Source organism: Cardiocondyla obscurior, linkage group LG15, assembly GCF_019399895.1.
Source record: "Cardiocondyla obscurior isolate alpha-2009 linkage group LG15, Cobs3.1, whole genome shotgun sequence".
NCBI lineage: Eukaryota > Metazoa > Arthropoda > Insecta > Hymenoptera > Formicidae > Cardiocondyla > Cardiocondyla obscurior.
The window spans coordinates 5,354,720-5,372,350 of NC_091878.1; the positions used below are offsets into that span (position 1 = coordinate 5,354,720).

Here is a 17,631-nt window from a genome sequence, read left to right on the forward strand (position 1 = left end):
TAATTCATTCCCTCGTGCGCCACGCGAACAAAACTGAAGAGCCAAGTACATTTAACGAAAGAGATAAATGATAAATTTACTTCAGCGTACTCGTCTTTCTTTTTTAATGGATAAATCTTGGATTAAAAATAAAAAAATGGACAGCATACCGACAATGCTTACGTGCATCCGGCAAATTAATATTTTAATTGATATTGACGCAACGGAAATGCAATGCGCGAGCGTGACGATATTCACTCGGCTCGCGTACGCACACTTCCGGCAATTCGTTGTCGATTAAATCGATGCCGAATAAGTAAATCGTCTCGCTGCTGTTATTAAACTAATTGTAAGTCACGTTCTTCTCAATTACATTCCCCTAATTCTTCTTCATCTTTTTATCTCTTCGGTATACGCGCGAAACAATTTTTATTAAAGAAATAAATGAGTTTGCACGGTAAATGTAGGAACGAATAGGTGACTGACACGCGTACCTACGTTGTATTTTGCTCATTTTGCTGGCTTATCTAAATACCAAGTGTTAAGTTACCTCGAATGGTTCTGGCGATAATTTACCGGTTGTTCTATCGCCTAATAAAACTTATCAGTTTGTTAAAGTGACTTACGGCGCGTGTAAAGAAACAAAACCGCAAACAATAGGTAACAAAAGAAAGATAATCGACGAGCTGAAATCGATCAAGCTTTACGCATAATAAATTAATCTACGTACCTTAATCGCTGTCCCGTTGAGGTTAAGTCCCGCCGAATGATTCCCTTCGCCGGTGAAAATTTGAAATAAAAAAAGGAAAAAGAAAGCAAGACGGGCCACGCGTTGCGCGCTCGGCGTAGCGCGAGATGCGAGAATCAATAATTATCGTAGCACACATTCCCGCAGATCGGCAAAACGCGCGGCAAAGGCGGCTCCTACGTCTTCTCTCCGAGCTTTCCGTCCCGAAGACCGAGAGATCGAGGCCGAGGTGTCTCTCAGGGGCGCCGACAGACCGCGCGCGTGCCTCGCATCCGTTCTACCGGACGCTGCGCGCGTTCATACCTTTCGTTGCTGACTTTAGCCCGCTCAGGCTCTCTCAATCGCGTTCAGGCCGTTCAGCCGAGCCCAGCCGGGGCCGACGCGACGCGATCCGTCATTTCCGACGATTTCTCTCGGCGAGGAGTCACCCGGTCCGCGGCGGGAATGCGGCCCGTCGAACTGACTGAGCGTATCTCCCGCGTCGTTCCACCTCAGTAAACGCCGTCTCGCGCTCTCTACCTCCCTTCTCCCGTTCTGTATTGTGGTAATCTGTCGCGAGCGATGGACGCGATAACGCGATAAGCTTCGACGGCGACTCGTACTCCGATCGAGGACCGGCCGCCTGGTCACTATGACGCGTCTCCGGGGTCGCGCGTCGCTGATGGTCGTCGCAACGATCAGCTTCGTCCTTCTGGTCGTCATATACCACATCCTGAGTAACGAGATCGACGAGATATCGTCGGGCAAGATCAACGCGCGTTTGAGAGCCGAGGATGTGGACCCCCCAGGTGAAGTCCCCGACGGCCCTCAGGGCGCTGCCAAAGGGCGGACGACGGGTGATTTGACGAACGGTAGGAAGGGACTGATTAACGAGTTAACTTACGATAAATCGTTTGCAGACGCCACTGCACCGCTGTTCAAGGGCCATAAGATCGTCCACCTCGATCTGAAAGGAGCTCCTCCAAAGATGAGCTATTACAGCTACCTGTTTCCCCTGCTGCGGAAGCTGGGAGCCACCGGCGTCCTCGTCGAGTACGAGGACATGTTCCCGTTTGCCGACAGCATCGAGGACATCCGCGCCGGGAACTCTTATTCTAGAAAGGACATTGCGCAGATTCAAAACATAGCCAAAAGCCATCAATTGACCGTCATACCGCTGATACAAACCTTTGGTCACATGGAGTTCGTTCTCAAGCTGGACAATTACAAGGACTTGAGAGAAGTTCCGCGTTATCCTCAAGTCTTGTGCCCTACGTATAATAAGACCCTACCTTTAATCTATGAAATGATAAATCAAGTCGTATCCGCTCATCCGACGTCGAAATATTTGCATATAGGTGCGGACGAAGTTTATCAAATAGGAGAATGCTCGAGATGCCTGGATATTATGGCCAAAAAACAGTGGGGCAAACGACAGTTGTTCCTGGACCACGTCTCCGCGGTAGTCAGATATATCAAAGAGAGGTACCCGGAGCTAACTGTACTTATGTGGGACGACGAGTTCCGCGAAATATCGGCGCAGGAGATCATCGACAGGGGCCTGCACTCGATGATAGAGCCTGTTATTTGGAAGTACACTACCGATCCCGGGACAACCCTAACGGATCAGCTGTGGGAAGGTTACGCCACGGTGTGGAAGCAAGTTTGGGTCGCGACAGCGTTTAAAGGAGCCACTTCGCCTGATAGATATTACACAGATATTTCATATCACATGGAGAATCACCAACGTTGGTTGGAAATCATTCAAAAGTACTCTAATCAAATCACATTCAAAGGCGTCATGTTGACTGGATGGCAGAGATACGATCACTTCAGTGTCCTTTGCGAATTACTGCCGGTAGGACTGCCATCTCTTGCCATTAATTTAGCTATATTACAAGCCTCGGACGTAAACGGCTTTCCCGTTGAATTACCTGACCGTATATCCGAAGCTTTACAATGCGACGGTATTATTTCGTTAAGTATCCCAGAGCCACAATACGGCTGGACCAAATGCAGCTTCCAAGGCGTGTCGGTGTACGCGACTATGTTACGTCTTTACTCCCTGACGCAAGAAATAATGAAGATGGAGCAGGATAATACCTACAAAGGGTGGTTAAAACCGTACAACATTAAATACTCTTTCGCGAGTCCTAGTTACGTCGAGCGTGCGGTTACCGATTTGGACAGACATAGAATGGAAATAATGTACATCGAGAAAGAGATGCGTATAGCCATGGAAGACATTTATGACAATTATACGATACAAGAATGGCTTGACACGTATATCGCGCCTCTAAATGAAAAGCTCAATAAATTGTCGGAAATTAAAGAAAAACTTTTGGAGAGAAATACATGGCCAAAGAGACCTCTGACGAAATCAGATTTATAGTATAAAACGACAAATTTTTCAAATAAATAGGTAAGGACATTCATATTCTTTATGGTGTAACAAGAGACTGAAAATTTTATTAAATTACTATACGAGGTAAAACCAAGTAATCGTGAAAAAATTTTTAGCACGTATTTAAAAAGGAAAAAAAAATACAGCGTGGATAATCAGTGAAATGTAAAAATTTTGAACTTGTAATTTTACATCTTGAGCAATCATTGTACAGAATATGTGATAATATGTAATTTGATAAGAGAATAATCAAATTATATAATTACACCGTCCGTATAAATTAGCAAAATCTGATTTATCTTAACGAAATAATTGCATTATTTATAATAAAACTAGTAATAGATATGTCTTACTTTAGTCATTGAAGTTTGAAACAAGTATTTGTATGTAATTATTTCTTTTCTTTATTCATTGCTCCAAAAAAAAAAAAAAAAGTATTAAACGCATTGCTAATTTTGTGGGTTATTTAGACACAGACGGTGTATAAAGATAAGAAATTATTGATAATAATTATATATATATATATATATATAATTATATTTTATGCATTTTCATATGCATATGAGAAAATATTTTACAACATTAAAATAATTTATTGCCTTTATTAATAATCTCTGGTTAGATCTCAAATTATTGTTTTTTAGATTTTGAAAATAATTATATATTATACGTAATTTATACGTAAGAAACATCTTAATATAATGTAACTTATTCAAAGTTAGCTTTTTTATTCACGTAAGCACGCACAGAATACTTTTTCTTCGTATTATGTCTTCTAATTACGAGCAAACTATTTACAGTTATAATTTATCAAAATACTCATCGAAAAGATATTGGCAATTTAAATTAAAGTGTATTAATTCACGTGCGTTAACGCAGAATTTCCAGTTTTAGCATAAGTTAATCGTGCCATAAGCAGATGCTGGCAATATTATGCTTTCATTAGATTAAATTTTTTACCAATAGACAAGTTATTGAACATGTGTTTGAATTAAAGAATTTTTATGAGAGAGATGATAAGCGGAAAAAAGTGTTATTAATTAAAAAAATATCTTTACGTGTGGCACTGTAAGTAACTGTAAGTACTATTGATGACAGTATTTGTAAAATATAGAAAGGTAGCATGGACGATTTTAGAAACTATTCTTTTGATACTTTAAAAATTGATGACAAAACTTTTTTCTCTTTATTTGAAAATTGTATTATTATTAGAATCTTTCTTTATATCGAATCTTTAATCGTGCGTCAGATAATTTTTTGATGAACGAAACAGCTTGTAACATAACGTTTTACAAACTTCCTAGTAATTTAAGTTTTTTTTTTTTTCTCGTAAGTTATATAAAAGATATATTAAGACACACGTCTTCGTATTATACATATTATACGCTTTGTTATTATTTCATAATAATTCTTAGTATTACAAAAATATTTTTAACGTTGTTACATAAACGATATATTACGCGTGTAACTATTATCATAACTAATGAGATGCGATTAATAAATCTGTTTTTCAATCTACAGTAGAAAAACTTTCATTTATTGGCTCCGCAATTATAAAAGTTTTATTTTTAATGTACAAGTCGAATATGTTATGCACCACATTTGATTAAAAAATATACTTTCATTGTCAGTATTGTGCTTCAAGATACCCGCACTCAATAAATAATAAATTTTGCAGAACATACAGTGTAAAGATATTGTCTAATTTTATATATGAAATACTATATTATCAAATTTATTATAAAATCATACAATTTTTGCCATGTTTAGTATATTAATATGTTTAATTTATGTAAAAAAAGGTATATTTTAAAAGTGCTCGATAATTGTTATTGCAAAACGCATACCGCGGATTTTGAGGCAGGAAAATGGGGATGGAACATGATCGGATGTTGTTTTTTATTAGGAATTCTTTTTATTACCTTGTGTATTGAATTCACATCTACTGTGTCCCCAATTTCAGCGATAATGATGGGTTTATGAAAATCTTGATCCGTTCTTGTTAGTCGAACACCTAAGACTTGAGCCGCTAAACCTGCTATGCATAGAGACACCTAAGAATACAATAAAAATCTTTATAATTCTCGTGTACACATAAATCATATATATATTTGTCTTCGCATAGCACTTTCGAACAAAAAATTACCGATTCTCCGGTTCTCGCAGACATGTCGTGATAAGAAAATCCATTCTCGGCGGCGAATCGATGCGATCTGTCTCTTTTAACAGTCCTTTGATGTTCCATGTCGCATTTATTACCTACTACTGCCATCAGAGGTACTTCATCGTAGGCGTCAGTGAAGCTTTTAATTTTACCCAGCCACTCTTCCAAAATTTCAAAGCTTGAGCTGTTCGTGACGTCGTACACGAAAATAATGATCTGTCTCATAAATATCAAGCTTTGCAATAATCGCTCTGATAAAAGGCGAGATTGATAAATTAACTGAATAAAAATAATAAATTAAAATAAAATAATTTTAGCAAGGTGTAAGCAAGTCATTCTTACGTGAGCTCCGAAAACGTATTTATCCAACATGTTGCCGTGTAGGGCAAGCCCGCCAACGTCCCACAAATGTAGGTTGACATTTTTGTAGGTACCAATACTGAGATTCTTGAGAAAGAAGTCGATGCCCGCGGTGGGTACGTACTGTCTGGTGAAATCGTTGTTACAAAACTTCTGGACGATGCTAGTCTGAAAAAGAATCCTTGAATTTCAATTATCATGAATAACAGACATTACAGTAGCAAAATAACAAGTATTCCGAGGAAAACTACCAGTCAATACAACCACTAATGGCCGTAAAACAAATTAAAATTGCATTTTCCTGAGTTACAAACATATAAATCGCAACATTAAAAGTTTTAGCGACTTTAATTAATACATTTTATCGTTGCAAGTTAGAGTTGTATCTGATAAAGGATTCGATCTTTCTTTCTTTCTTTCTTTCTTTCTCGTGACGTTCCTGCGTTATTCTGCGATATATGTGAAACATTCCTGTAGACGTGAAAAGACAAGAAAGAGAGAAAGAGAGAATAACTTTCGAAGGTTAATAAATTCAAGTTTGACCTCCGTGATTAGCCTGCTATTAATGTAAAAATTTATCGATTAGAAAATTTGTTTCTACCGGCTGGCTTGTTTTATCATTGGCAAGAATAATAATATGGTAAACCGTAAAGTCATATATCGCGAAAATTTCCGTATTGGATTCAGGGGCACGAAGCGAGACTAGATTACATCGATCCCAGTTTGCGCACTACATTTATTGTTAATCCATATTGCAGCCGCATATTTATTATAGAAGCAAAATTATTAACGCAATAATAAAATTGCATTATTAATAATACCGACGATAATAGTTTCGCATAAGCAATTACATACAAATCCATGAGAAAAAAATGTTTTTTAATTTCACTATCCGTATAGTCCATGGGAAACGGAAAAAAGCGTCGAGTGCTCTTCGTTAACGAGACTCTCACCTGTTGAAAATCTCACTATACCGTTTTTTCACCATGGTGATCAGCAAACAAATTTAAACGAGCAGACGCACGCTAAATATCCGTCGTCGGGGAGCGCCCGAAATTAGGGATCAATCACCTCTTCGAAAGGTGAAAAAGTTTTCGCTAAAAACTTACTTTGCCAGCGCCAGAGTCGCCGACAAAAACGATTTTCAGTCGTTTCTCGGCCGATTCCTCTTCAACGTCCGACATTGAGAAGGCAGCGAACGTGGAAACGGCGGTATCCTCGGTAATGATCACGACATGACTCGTTCGCCAGGACGGTTCTTGGCCAACTATAATGGCGCGGCATGGAATGTGGTGGCTTGCGTGTTGTGGCCGACGAGCGAGGTCCGAATCGACCGGCAGTGGTGGCCAGTACGGCGTCGTCGTCGTCGTCGTCGTCTACTTGCAAGCATGAATAAATTAGCAAATAATCGATAGTAGAACCGCGCCATCACCAACGTGCGTACCTTGCGGTTAGTAGCAATTCTGGACGCGAAGAGTATACTCCTGACGACGATGGCGAAGACCCTGACGTAAAGTTTCAAGTTGATAATGATGCATCTGCGTTAATAAGATTCTCAGATTCCTTCGCACGAGCAGCAGTGCCTCGGACGGTTTCTGAAAGCTTCAAAGCTTTAAATGCTGTTCAATATGAAAAACTCGACGTTTACGACATTAATTTACAATTTATTTTAGTACAATTGTTTTCTTATTGCGCTGGTCTACATTAATATTGTTGTAATGAAAATATCGTTTTCTTTTTCTTTATATATATATATATATATATATATATATATAGAAATATATTGCTTCGTTACTGTATTTTTTTTAACACCTTTTTATGCCAACAAAGTGAAAACCTATCGATAGACGTGTCTTAATTGAAAATTAAATCTTTATAATTTTGCAGAAGGTAATAATTCGACACTCTGCAACAAGTAATCGTTCTCACAACTGTGAGCCTGTCGGCTCGCTCGAAATTCGCTTTGACGATTTCGTAGTACCTTCCGTCGCTGAAAGAAAAATTATAATTTATTATTGTCGCTTGCTTTTTACGTTGCCAATTATTTTCTTACCTTAAACTTAAACATTTCATCTTAATACATTTTACACGTAAAATATCGATAGCTTTTTGACTTTTGTCTGAAAATCGTAAATTTTCTGGGTCCCATCGCAATTCAAGACGCTCCAAATTCGGACAATTATTCGCGATTCCGTCCATTAACTGGTCTACGTGAATATTGACGCCCAGCCTTTCCTGAGTGCCCATCACAAGTATTCTAGAACGTTATTCAAACTTTTTATTCGAGGGAAAAAAAAAATGATTTTAATTATAATCGTGCAGAGTAAAAGAGAAAAAAACTTTATTGAAACTATTTTATCAGTATTTTTAGCCAATGTATGATTTTTTCACAATTTTGAGGAATTTATAGCATGACAAATACTCACCTTGCGTTAGTAAGAATTGGTAGGACGCTTTGCCAAAGTTGATCGGTGATATGCGGCATGCCCGATAACGCAAGACCGTACAGCTGATGGCCATGTCTCGATAGAAACTTGTGCAGGGCGTCGTCGCTCAGATTATCGGAGCTATCCAAATCTAAGGCTATCAAGTTTCGCGTATTTCCGAGTTCAGCCCAAGCCTTCATCACGTTGTCATTAAAACTGTTGAGCTGGCCAGCGCTCAGGAAACGCAGTCCAGGAATTCTAGTCAACATGTCGATCAGGCATTCCGTCGACAGATCGGTGGCGGTAATATCGAGCTCCTGGATGCTCGATTTTTCCCATTCAACTTGCATTACGTACTCACTCTGCAGATCTAAAACATATACATATATACGTCTATTCAAACTAAATTTTTTGCGTTACTTTTTAACAGATTAGATAGTTTAATTTGAAAATTTTAGAAAATTGAATAAAGATATCGAGTGTAAATTAATGTCATATGTGTAATTATGTCTCTCACTTGTTCCTTGCATAAGAAGGCACTTTAACCTCCTGCTTCTTTGAAAGAGGGTTTTCATAGTCGAACCAGTCACTTTGGCACAATAATTCACCGCAAGACATTCTAACTGAATACAATTGGAGGAAAAGGCATCGATATGCGAATCATCCACAAAGTTAATTCCGTATAAATTAATGACTCTTAAATTTGGCGTCGCCGACTTTAGTTTGTGCACGTTGATCACTTCGTAAATTTCCTCTTCTTCTTCTTCGACCTTTTCATATGTTCCTAGAACAATAAATCAATTAATAAAAGTAATTAGGAAAATATTATAGCAACATGTTTAATAATATGTATATCGATCAATATTTAATTTATGCGATACGAGAATATCACGTAAAATAAAATACCAATTTAATCAAGTACCTATTAAATGAAGTATTTCCAGACCATTAATAAAGTTGTAAATCTTTCGCATAAATCCTTCCATAAAGATTACTTCGGAAAGACAGATACACATGTATTTCAACTTTGTAGGAAACGCTTGCATTTCACTGAAATCATGCAGTTGCATCGCAGTCGAAAAATCCAGCAGCATGTGCGTTAGATTTGGACATTTGTTGGCTAATTCGTGAAGTACTGTATGGGTAATCAGTTCGATCGGTAGTTCGATGTACCTCAACGAAGGTCCAAAGCGTACGCTAGAATTTTTATTTCCTAGGTCATTATTTTAACACATTACAGTTTCATGTTTAAAATAGGGAATAAACTTTGTTCTCGTCTACTCAAACATTAATTCTCTTAAATAATAATTCAACAAGATTTTTTGATAATTTTACATCACGATAAGATGAATAATTTGTCTACAATTTTACTTTTGTAATTGCAAGCGTGTGCTCTTTTAATTTCCAGACTACGTGCATGAAATAAATCAATTATACGCATAATTTCCTTAATTAAAATTTATGTATTACGTTACCTGACTAAATGTAATAGATTTTCCAAAGAGCTCACATGTAGCCCGCTTACTTCTGGCCTTAAAGACACATGCTTCCACAATCGGGTGTCGTACGCAATTTGTCGCCAGCGTTTGCAAACACGAGCAACCCGACATATCTCTCGATGGGAGAGATAACAAAACACGTTCAGAAGAACTTTGTCCGGCAGCTTTTCTATTGTCTGCGAAACAAAAAACGCGAGCGCGTTATTTACAGAGAGAAGTTAGATATCTAGTTTCTCTCTGGTTATTTATTATTGCTTCTTCTAAATTAAAGAAAACCTTTTTATATTTCGTAATTTCGGCAACAAACCACGAATGTATACGGACTTGAATAAAATTTGAGTACCTCTTGTTTCTTCGAATATAATTTATATTTAAATATACATTCGAGCATCAGTTATATTCATTTTTTTAAGTTATCAGTCTCGCGGGGTATCAAGTGATCGAAAACCGTGAAAATCAAGCGTAAAAAAACGTGCGATCAGCTCAGCTACGAGTTGAGAAAATGATATTAATGTATTAATACCGATTTCGCGACGCCGGGTCTCCAAAAATGTTGATAAATTATTAAGAGGTTAAGAGGAGTAAGTTGGTTGCCCTGTCGAACGTTCCCGCCAATTCCGCGGTGGAAACCATTGCAAAAGAGGCGTGACCACGGAATTGGCGAGTCCGGATGTACCATCAACCTTACTCTTCTTGTACTCTTGATACTTCTTGGGTGTTTTCGTCGCATACTTGACGTCGCGAAACCACGGGATTGACTTCTCATCTCGTTTACTTTGAACATACAATTTCCTGGCCACCTATATGAGCTATATGAGCGTGTGATTAAATTGCCACTTTTGTCTAATTGTAACTGAAGATTAAATATTAATTATTCGATCGTCAATGTACTTTTCAACAACATCAGGTATTACTAAACGGACCTCCAGGACGAGTTATATGTACGTATAATTGTTATTGATTTGAAAAATTAAGTTACTAATTTATTAATAAGCGTTTTGATAGTAATATTCATTCGCAAAATAATAAAACTTGAGCTACATGTGCTTTCTAAATGGGAATTTATTCGCGCGTTGTTGCTCGAGTTATCGGGATTATTCATGGAATTAAACAATTGATTGAAACGCAAAGAGTCGATCGAATCTTTGAAATTATTTATACATTTCATATTCTGGCGTAATTTCGAGGCAAATTAGACTCGTAACGTAAATATGTATATGTATATCATTCGTCGAGGCTGCTCTGTCCATTAAAACTCGACTAAATTTGTTACTTAATTTCCGAGGATCTATTTTAATTATTTTCTAAAGGACTTTTTTTCTTTATTTTTAAAAGTATACTTTAAATAATTTAACGTCTATATTAAGTGAATTGTCCTCCTTCGGTAAAAATTTTCAATCGAACGTGTGGATGATATCAGGCTGGGCAAATAAACGATATTACGTCGGCGTTGGATAATTAAAATTAACTTACAGTACGACTTTTAGCGGCACCACCCTCGGAAACGTACATCTGTGACGTTTCCAGGGCAATCTGGCCCCAGACATCCACCCCACCGAGATCCATGGTGCTTTTCCTCTTAACGTTCGGTTAGAATAAAGATAGACTTGACTTTTAACCGTTTATCTTCGCGTATAAGACCTATTTTTCCTCCCCGATTAATTATATAAATTAAAACTTAACTTTACGATCTTTATTACTCTCTTCTTATCTCCAAAGGTCACCTTTATTTTTTGCACTTAAACGTCGGAACTTATCTCGGCATGATCTCGCGCCTATGGAACTTGGAACTTTTACGCCAGGCACTTTGGTGTCTTTAACGCGAATGGGAATTTAACGAGCGGGAGATGTCACCGTTCGCAATTATGCGCGATCTAATGGAATCGCGACTCACACACACGAGACAGAACTTGAAGAGGCTTAAACTACAAAGTCTTGAGCAGAGATTTAACCGGATCGCGCTTGCGCGTCGTCCTAAATATACGACTTGGAAGGCTTGCTTGAACTTAATTTTAAACCCTACAGCGTCCGCATCCGCGACTGGGATGTGAGTTTTGTATTTTTAATACAATTTACTTCCTGATAAAGAACAAAGTTCGAAATCACCATTTTTTACCTCGGCGATACGCCAGGTGCAATCGTTTCGCGCATGTAAATTACTTTTAAGACCATATTATCAATTAATATTTACACAGCAGATTATGATGATTAATGTTAAATTACATACGCACTTTATCTAATTAATTAATAAATTATTTAAAACGCAACTATAATTACTATTATTTTACGAATAATTAAATCAAAGAGTACGTACGCGTATCTCATACTTTCTCACGAAAAGCCTTTCCGTTACTTTAATAAATGTTGAATGAATATACATATACATATACATATACATATATATATATATATTAACTACATGTATTCCGTGCTGGATCACGAAAGAACGTTCTTAATGTGCTCTCGCGTGTTTTTGGCATAATAATTGGCACGACTTCAACCTGGGGGATTTAATGAATCAGCAGCAACAGGTTATACGTCTAACTCGTAATTAGAGTGCACAAATCTCTCGCGTTGACCAGCGGTGTTGGTAACTTAAGAAATTAATTACACCTACAAAGTTGAATTACCTTTAACTGAGGGGGGGAGGGCATCAAACTGTAACAATAACGTCTACGTCGATTCTCTCACAATCAGTAATGATCGAGTTTATCATAGACTTATATATTTTTGCACACACAGATAATTAAATGTCTATTGAAAAAAAAAAAAAAAGAAAAGAAAACCAAACTAATTAAATAAGAATTAACAAAATTAGACCGTTTGTCTGTTATGTCATCTAAATAACGGATTAATATCTTATTAATTAAAAATTTAAAACAATATCACTCTATAAATAATTCAAATCAATCGATTACTTTATGATATTTCCCAGCATATTATTTTTCTTCAGCTACTTTTTTTTATTTATACTATTATATGTATATAACTATTAATTTTTATTAATTAATCTCAATCTTCAAATATCTCTTATTCTTTATGCGTACAATGGCAATTTTCAGATAAATTGATATATCTAATAAAGATATATTGTTATAAATTCTATATAAATATATTATAATTTTTTTTCTTTTTTTTTTTACGATCTCATATATGTATGATTGATACGAACGGTCAGGTTTTCCGTCGGCTTTCCACGATGCACAAGATCTTCTCTCATACTAACATCTTCTCTAGACATCGCGTGGATGTGCTCGACAGTTAATTGCGTCCAGTAATCAGTGCTAGTAGCAGTCATCGTTGCAACTGGAGTAACTTCATGTGTCGAAGTTGGTCGGATGTGATTAAAAAAAAAGAAAAAAAAAAAAAAAAAAAAAAAAGTTATATTCGCGGCTGTTCTCGATGAAGCGTAGCGATCATCCGCGCGTGAGAACCGAAGATAGACTCAACGCGGACCTGGAGCATTTGACCGTCCTAGGAGAGGTAGTCGCGACTAAATTCACTTTAATTAGTTATAAATAAAGGCAAGCAGAACCAGGCAGGCAGGCATCAGGCCAGAATGGGAAGACCTATTGACATTCCTCGGCGGATTGATGTGACATTTGTTACGTGGAAAAAGAAACGCGAACGAACGCCGACATTGACGTATGAAAATCGGTTCTAGTTTGGCTGAATCGCATCATCGAATGACGTTTCAGACACTCGAGAGTACTCGTCTCGAGATTCAACGTGAAGATCTCCTGCGATTTGGAGCCTCAAATAATTGTGGAATAAATTCATAATCAAACATAAATTACTTCCAAAAAGAATTGAGAAGCCACTGGAGTATCGGTAGCTTCGTTGGAATTTTGTTTTTCTTCTTTAAGTGGCAAAATGAAAGAGGCAATAATGGATTCGCTTACCGTATTGGGGCGTCTTATTATCTTTTCAGAATCGTCTCCTTCAAAAGCGTTGAGTTGTTGCAGCGCAGCCTCCACGCTCAGGACGTTCCAATTCGACATTCTTCGCATATCCATAGCGGCGAATTTCCACAGACGATTTTTAATAGAATTCCGAAGTACGAGTTGCTAGAAATTAAAGGAAAAAAAAGTTGGATACAAGAAGCAACAAATTTTCACGTTATTATTTTGTGAATTACTTAGCAATGACGAAGGTGGATAAGACAAGTTTGTCGATGCTTTATTAATTATGCAAATAGCAGCGTGGGAATCAATTTAGGGTTTATCAAGACACATCACTACTTTTTCGCACTTGTTCGCACTCTACAAAACGCTTCGCGAACACCCGAGAGACCGGAATGTAAATTCACAAACGAAAGCGTAACTTTTCTCAATTATTATTATACACGCTGATTTTTGTTTGTTTGTTTGTTTGTTTGTTTAAATATTTATTTAGAAATTATCACGATCGGACTTGATTTTTACACAATTGTTTCCACCGTTACGAAGCACACGATAACTTATCCGCTTATCACGCTTTCCACAGTCGCAGAGCCATGGTGTCGCAGTCGCTGCCGTTTCGAGTTTTCGATAAGTTGAAATAAAATTCGAAAACACCTCGAGCTTAAATCCGATTCTGACTTTTACGCGTTAAAGCTTATTACCCGAGAACGAACGTCGTTCTACAGACGAGAAATATCGCGCTCAGTCATCTTTTATGTCTCGGACGGAGACGTTCGTCTGCGTTCTGCGAGACCGGAGGAGAAAAATTGTAACTAAAATAATCGTGTGTTTCTCGCCGCTTTCTGAAAATAGACGCACTGGAGTGCTCCGCGAGCACAAGCGTCTCGCACAAGCGAATTATTCAAGCGAAAAGAGTAGCGGGACGCGATTTTTAGGTGCAGTTTGCCAGGAAAGAAAATACGCCTTTTACATCGCAAAAATGATACAATAGAATAATAGACTATCAACGTCCGCTTTTTTTTTTTTTTTTTTTTTTTTCACGTTTGTACCTTGGTTGTAATTTTTACCAGAAGTTAATTAGCTTTTTTTTTTATACGGTTGCAACGTATTCCGTATATCTTCAAGCGTGTTTTTGTATGATATTATACTTGTCGAATATTTTTTAGAACTTTTAAAGAAAATAAATAGGAATAATACTCGAAAAATAAAACAAAAGCATCCTTAATAAAGATAAAATTGATTACAAATCTGTTATTTATCATAATAACAGATAATAAAATATTGTATATGATATAATAAATAATCTTAAAGTTTAAGAAATTTTTGTGATTATTAAATATACTTTAAAGTAAAGATGCTTAATTTTTTTTCTCTCGTGGAACTTAGTTGCCAACAAGTACAACTGCAGTTTGCGTGAGTCATAACATCGTGATTCACAATGCGCATTGTTATTGTCTCGGAGAAAAAAAAAAAAGGAATGATTTTAATTTTTCCTCCTCACGCAATGTATACATACATATAGAAGCGACAAAAATTATATACTATATTCTTTTGTCCGTGCAATCCTTCCTCTCGCATTTCCGGTCTAATTCGAGAATCAAATATTTTGATTTTAAAATTACGTATTTCATAATTGAGAAATTGATTTCTTTTCATTTGCGCAACTTTGAAAAAAATCTTTTTATTTAATAAATGCGTTCCTTCTTTGCAAGTATAAAGGTCAAGTATCAGCGAAGACATTCCTGTTGACCGAAATCCAAAAAGAAACCCTTGGCATCTTGCCGTCTACTTGATTAATTAAAGTCATGCTCAATGTATCAAATAAAAAATGAACATTTATACGGACGCACGATATTTCAATAATCGTATCAGGAACGAGACTCACGATCGTGAAATTACAAAGCCATATATCGTATCGATTGATTGAAAATTATCAAGCTATTGATTCGCGCGAGCGATATTTCTCATTATCTCGTCGTGAAATATATTTCGAGGAAGTTTTAACTTGGCGAGCTTAAGACAATGAAGTGTTACGTAAATCCCGATGTTTTTGAAACGATTGTGAAAATGGATAAACATTACACCGGATGCGCGAACTTTTGTACGCGTTTAGAGACGTTCGTTGACGTGAACTTGGGGATCATCCAAGGAGTTCCACGACTGATTACCAACTCGTGTGCGATCCAGCGTACATAATTATTCTTAACGTCTTTCGCTTTGCTATTTACGGCTGATGAACGTCCAGCGCGAACTAGATAAGATTAATAAATTGCAGTCGGCGTCGATATATTATCGCGCGAGAGAGCGTAATAATAATGCGATAACTCTCCAGTAATTTCATAACTCTTTAATCGATGAGCAGCCGGACGATTAGATTGGATAACACCCACGTCGATGCAATAAATTAAAAAATGAAAGAAGAAGTCAATGGGACAAAATGTGCGCTATTACATATGTCAGTTTCTTCTATTTAGAATTAAATTTGTCGCGCGACGAAATAATTAAACGTTAATCACAAAACGAGGTTCGTCGACCGAAATACTTTGGAGAGCTTGTAAAATTTGTAATTACCTCAGCGCGAAGCAACATGACGAGACACTCGCATAATCCAGTTTTGGTCCTCCTTCTCTACCCAATTCGACCTTCGTTTTCTTTAGAATACCAAGTCCCCGGCAGAAGGATGACATTGTCCTTCTCGTCCAAGCAGAAAGATATTAATATTAATAGTCGTCGTCGTCGGAAAAAAGGAACCCGCCTGTAAACAGTAACGTTGATTATTTTACGGTACAGCGATGAAAAATGTTGAAAGTAATAAAGAAACGAAAAAGATAATCTTGTTAAAATTAATTTATATTCCAAGATACGAACCTCAAATGAACGAAGTAGCCGAAGCAGGTCGAGGATAAAATTTAGCTCGATTGTTTTCATGGCCAGGTTCAAATGCGAGATTCGAGGTGATTTTTTTTAAATTAATACAACATCGGGAGAACAACTGACCTGCGGAAAAAAAATGAAAAGCTGAAACGCGTCTGCGTTCAAAAAGCGACGCCCCCGCAGCCTCAAAGCCGCTTCTACTGCGCCGATCTCTTCTTCTCTCGCGTATGTATGTACATCCTCTCCCTTTCTTTCATCCGCGCAACCGCATCGATTGCTCTCACTTTCTCTCTCGAATTCTCGTTCTTTCTACCCTTCCTCGTCCGTTCTCACCGAGTATAAAGGTTTCATACTTGGAACTCGTTGCATACGAAGAGACTCGCGAAAGTTAACACTTTCAACTGGCTTTCTCAGGCCATCCGCGTCAATCCTTAATATATTTTACGGTAAAAAAAAAAAATTAAACAGTATATAATCATTGACGCGGGAAAAAAAAAAAAAAGAAGGAACATCGGCGCAGAAGCGAGACCGGGTTAGGACGTCGGGGTGAATCGACCTTAAACGTACCTCGTCACTCCGATGATTCTGCCGCCTTTCGTTTCCCTCCATCGCGTGTGCGCCGGGTGCGGGGGTCCTCGTCGTCTCGTCTCGCTTTTACTCACGGACGACGGTTATAAAACGGACCGGCCGTGGCGCGGCGCGCGTTAGTCGTCGCGACGAAGCGATACGCAGTAGTTACGCGAGTTCGAGTGGCGAAAGAAGCAAAGTCTTTGATCGAGCACGGAAGCGGAGTGATAATAAAGCGTAGCGCGGACGAGAAGCGCGAGGGGAAAGAGACGCGTCTTCGAGATCGTGATCGCGGCGTTTAATCGGTTACGGGGTCTCTGATGCCTTTGTCCGCGGACCGGCACGGCGGCATGAAATAACGACGGGCCGGAACGAGTCAACGAGGCGGCAGGCAGCGACGACGTCCTGATTCGAAGCGTCCGTGCTCAGTCCTCAGTGTAGGCTAGTCGGTCGCTCGGCGGTCGTTGTCCCGGCGTCTCGATAATTCCACCCAGCCACCCGGATTCCCGTCCAGCATCCGAGGATTCCGAGAGATAGAGAGAGAGAGAGGCCATCGTGGTTTTCTCGAATATTTCCAAAGTGATAACAAACGCCCGTCAAATATCGTCACGTGCCCGCGATTCTGGACTTGGATTTTCATCGGTCACGTCGCGACGATAAGATCGTCTTCCTCTAGGCACGGCGGAGAGGTGCTCGTTCCTGCGGCGCGAAGCGAGGTTATCTCTCTCT

At 38.2% G+C, this 17,631-nt stretch overlaps 3 protein-coding genes and 1 long non-coding RNA gene across 9 annotated transcripts; 2 read left to right on the plus strand and 2 right to left on the minus strand.

Moving 5' to 3' along the window:
* The first annotated feature begins 760 nt into the window (after positions 1-760).
* On the plus strand, positions 761-4,238 carry LOC139108323 (hexosaminidase D). 2 transcript variants are annotated; one of them, XM_070666488.1, is made up of 2 exons: positions 761-1,563; positions 1,627-4,238. In XM_070666488.1, the coding sequence occupies exons 1-2, from the start codon at positions 1,359-1,361 to the stop codon at positions 3,096-3,098; spliced, it is 1,677 nt and encodes a 558-aa protein (XP_070522589.1). In that variant the 5' UTR covers positions 761-1,358; the 3' UTR covers positions 3,099-4,238. The 2 variants fall into 2 exon arrangements, with proteins under 2 accessions (XP_070522589.1, XP_070522590.1); XM_070666489.1 differs by having other exon boundaries at positions 763-1,515.
* Positions 4,239-4,829: 591 nt separating this feature from the next.
* On the minus strand, positions 4,830-7,258 carry LOC139108334 (ras-related protein Rab-28). Its single transcript, XM_070666508.1, has 5 exons — positions 7,079-7,258; positions 6,744-7,013; positions 5,617-5,802; positions 5,257-5,490; positions 4,830-5,164 (listed from the first exon to the last, which is right to left on the minus strand). The coding sequence occupies exons 2-5, from the start codon at positions 6,816-6,818 to the stop codon at positions 4,940-4,942; spliced, it is 720 nt and encodes a 239-aa protein (XP_070522609.1). The 5' UTR covers positions 6,819-7,013; positions 7,079-7,258; the 3' UTR covers positions 4,830-4,939.
* Positions 7,259-7,387: 129 nt separating this feature from the next.
* On the minus strand, positions 7,388-16,992 carry Fipoq (F-box/LRR-repeat protein FipoQ). Of its 5 annotated transcripts, XM_070666491.1 has the most exons (10): positions 16,903-16,992; positions 16,330-16,458; positions 16,033-16,216; positions 13,462-13,626; positions 9,536-9,735; positions 8,983-9,257; positions 8,578-8,844; positions 8,061-8,430; positions 7,688-7,891; positions 7,388-7,624 (listed from the first exon to the last, which is right to left on the minus strand). In XM_070666491.1, the coding sequence occupies exons 3-10, from the start codon at positions 16,048-16,050 to the stop codon at positions 7,489-7,491; spliced, it is 1,635 nt and encodes a 544-aa protein (XP_070522592.1). In that variant the 5' UTR covers positions 16,051-16,216; positions 16,330-16,458; positions 16,903-16,992; the 3' UTR covers positions 7,388-7,488. The 5 variants fall into 5 exon arrangements, with proteins under 5 accessions (XP_070522592.1, XP_070522595.1, XP_070522591.1 ...); XM_070666494.1 differs by lacking the exons at positions 16,033-16,216; positions 16,330-16,458; positions 16,903-16,992 and adding an exon at positions 13,698-14,463; XM_070666490.1 differs by lacking the exons at positions 13,462-13,626; positions 16,033-16,216; positions 16,330-16,458; positions 16,903-16,992 and adding exons at positions 10,248-10,368; positions 11,033-11,279.
* On the plus strand, positions 10,305-11,477 carry LOC139108337 (uncharacterized). Its single transcript, XR_011546643.1, has 2 exons — positions 10,305-10,500; positions 11,279-11,477. It is a non-coding gene; the product is annotated as an uncharacterized lncRNA (long non-coding RNA).
* Positions 16,993-17,631: the final 639 nt, after the last annotated feature.

Bases quoted from the DNA above. Each gene is read 5' to 3' on its own strand.
- LOC139108323 (XM_070666488.1), top strand. From the start codon at position 1,359: ATGACGCGTCTCCGGGGTCGCGCGTCGCTGATGGTCGTCGCAACGATC. The intron at 1,564-1,626 runs GTGATTTGACGA...AATCGTTTGCAG, and splicing joins TGCCAAAGGGCGGACGACGG to ACGCCACTGCACCGCTGTTC.
- Fipoq (XM_070666490.1), bottom strand. From the start codon at position 11,106: ATGTCTGGGGCCAGATTGCCCTGGAAACGTCACAGATGTACGTTTCCG. The intron at 10,369-11,032 runs GTAAGTTAATTT...ACGCTCATATAG, and splicing joins GTGCCGCTAAAAGTCGTACT to CTCATATAGGTGGCCAGGAA. The intron at 7,892-8,060 runs GTGAGTATTTGT...ATAACGTTCTAG, and splicing joins CCAATTCTTACTAACGCAAG to AATACTTGTGATGGGCACTC.
- LOC139108334 (XM_070666508.1), bottom strand. From the start codon at position 6,818: ATGTCGGACGTTGAAGAGGAATCGGCCGAGAAACGACTGAAAATCGTT. The intron at 5,803-6,743 runs GTAAGTTTTTAG...ATTCTTTTTCAG, and splicing joins GCGACTCTGGCGCTGGCAAA to ACTAGCATCGTCCAGAAGTT. The intron at 5,165-5,256 runs GTAATTTTTTGT...TTGTATTCTTAG, and splicing joins CTGCGAGAACCGGAGAATCG to GTGTCTCTATGCATAGCAGG.